General features: G+C 35.9%; 1 protein-coding gene across 1 annotated transcript in view; it reads right to left on the reverse strand.

The window, feature by feature from the left end:
• Window positions 1-226: 226 nt before the first annotated feature.
• The window catches only part of LOC110114087 (protein VACUOLELESS1), a 165,347-nt gene continuing 163,781 nt past the window's right edge, over window positions 227-1,792 (reverse strand). Inside the window, exons 14-15 of the mRNA XM_028696467.1 lie at window positions 832-929; window positions 227-562 (exon numbers count right to left, since the gene is read on the reverse strand). Coding sequence (XP_028552300.1) covers window positions 398-562; window positions 832-929 — 263 coding nt within the window. The 3' untranslated portion in view covers window positions 227-397. The remainder of the gene's footprint in view (window positions 563-831; window positions 930-1,792) is intronic.

A 1,792-nucleotide genomic window follows, 5' to 3' on the forward strand; every position in this document is an offset into this window, starting at 1 on the left:
TTTAAATCTTGACATTTTTTATAAATATTCAAATTAATAATTTTTTTTTTAATATTTCTCTTTTTTTTTTCTCTCTTCATTCTCACAAATTCCTAAGTCTTACCATCCATAACATGCCTCCTAATATGATTGAGTGTCACCAACAGATAAATTTAAATTCAACAAATATGATAAAAGATAATGATACTAATAAATGATTACAAATAAAGGCCTTCCAAAGCATTTCTGTGGTGCACTATTAAAGTATTAGGATGAGCAAATTTCTAGATAAAATATATATTACAGAAAACTCTCAACTGACTTTGGTGATACCAACCCGATGTTACAAAAGTAATTGAGATGATTCTAAATTTAGCATAAATGGGAGCAGTTCAAACGGCACAGCAAAGAAAATGCATTAGTAGACCCCTTGGAAGGATAAGCGTTCTCTCCAACCTTCGAAAATTGATGCCGCAGCTGCATTTTGAGCTAAAGTTAGCTTCAAACGACTAAAGAGTTCGCTATCCTTCGCCTGCGATGCCGCATCTGCAGCTTCCTTCGCCATGCCAATCCGTGCATATGCCTGATTATAATAGAAAAAATACAGTTTAAACTTCAAAGGCATAGAATGATTGCTTCTATATGCACACACAAAAAAAAAAAAAACATTAAAATCAGATTAAGGTTTCATTTGGGATGACTTTCTTACTGTTTCTTAAAACAGTTTTTTAATAAAAATTTTTAATGAAGCAGTAAGAAAGCCGTCCCAAACGAAACCTATAATGCCCAATAATTGATGCTATCAGTAATCTTTCAAGCAAATAAAAGCGAGCAGGAAAATAGAGATCATACCTCTGATTTTTCTCGAGGGTCAGTTAGTTTTGGGATATATTTTAAAGCTTCAGTTTTTTCATCAGCATCAATGCATGCTTCGACAAAAGGCTTATATCCTGAATAATAAATTCAAACGGAGGGGAAAATAAGACATTGATGATGAAATTTCCAAAAAATAATTTGGTATATTTAGACAAATCAACAAGTCTACAACTGCAAGCTTACAAACTCGGTGTTGGATCCGAATTTATATGTAGATGATATCCAATCTTATAGGTAATCTTAAGATGAGAGCTGAAGAGTTGAGCATGGTTTGAGTGAATGTGGAGAGTAAGAATTCTATGTTTACTATAAACGATATGAAATCTAGAAGATCAAAAGGAACAAAGAGATATATAAGCTTCAAAAATTTTATAAGATGCCTCTTACCTATTGTTGCGTGCTAGAAAATACGCGGCGGTAGAGTTTGTAAATTCACGTCTGAGCGTTGCACGTATATTTAACACATAAATAGGAAAATGAAAGAACACTGGGATTTATACGTGGAAAATCCAAAAAGGGAAAAAACCACGGGGCCTCGCCCAGTTGTAAAATTCCACTAGCATTTTTGTAATATACAAGAAACTGATTCGTCCCACAAATCGGAACGATCAGATTACAACTTCAAGCAAATTTACAAAGTTTGGCAGAATCCCGTCGTTTCCCGAAAATCCGGTAGAGTTCCGGCGTATTCAGGCAGTGGGAAGAGCTCCGGCGGTGGTCGAGGAGGAGAGGATTCGCCTTTTCCTTCTTCTTCTCTCTCTTCACTTGAATCCCCTTTGTGAAGAATGATGGCTCTATTTATAGTTTTTCTGGAGTGGCATGGCTTGTAAATAGGTGTGAGATCACGGGCGAATAGGGAATGGTTTGAATGGACGGCCGATATTGAACCCTTCGATCGTGCAACGTTCGTTGGACATTTGGAGGCCTTAATGATGTC

Source organism: Dendrobium catenatum, unplaced genomic scaffold (genome assembly GCF_001605985.2).
Source record: "Dendrobium catenatum unplaced genomic scaffold, ASM160598v2 fragScaff_scaffold_743, whole genome shotgun sequence".
Lineage (NCBI taxonomy): Eukaryota > Viridiplantae > Streptophyta > Magnoliopsida > Asparagales > Orchidaceae > Dendrobium > Dendrobium catenatum.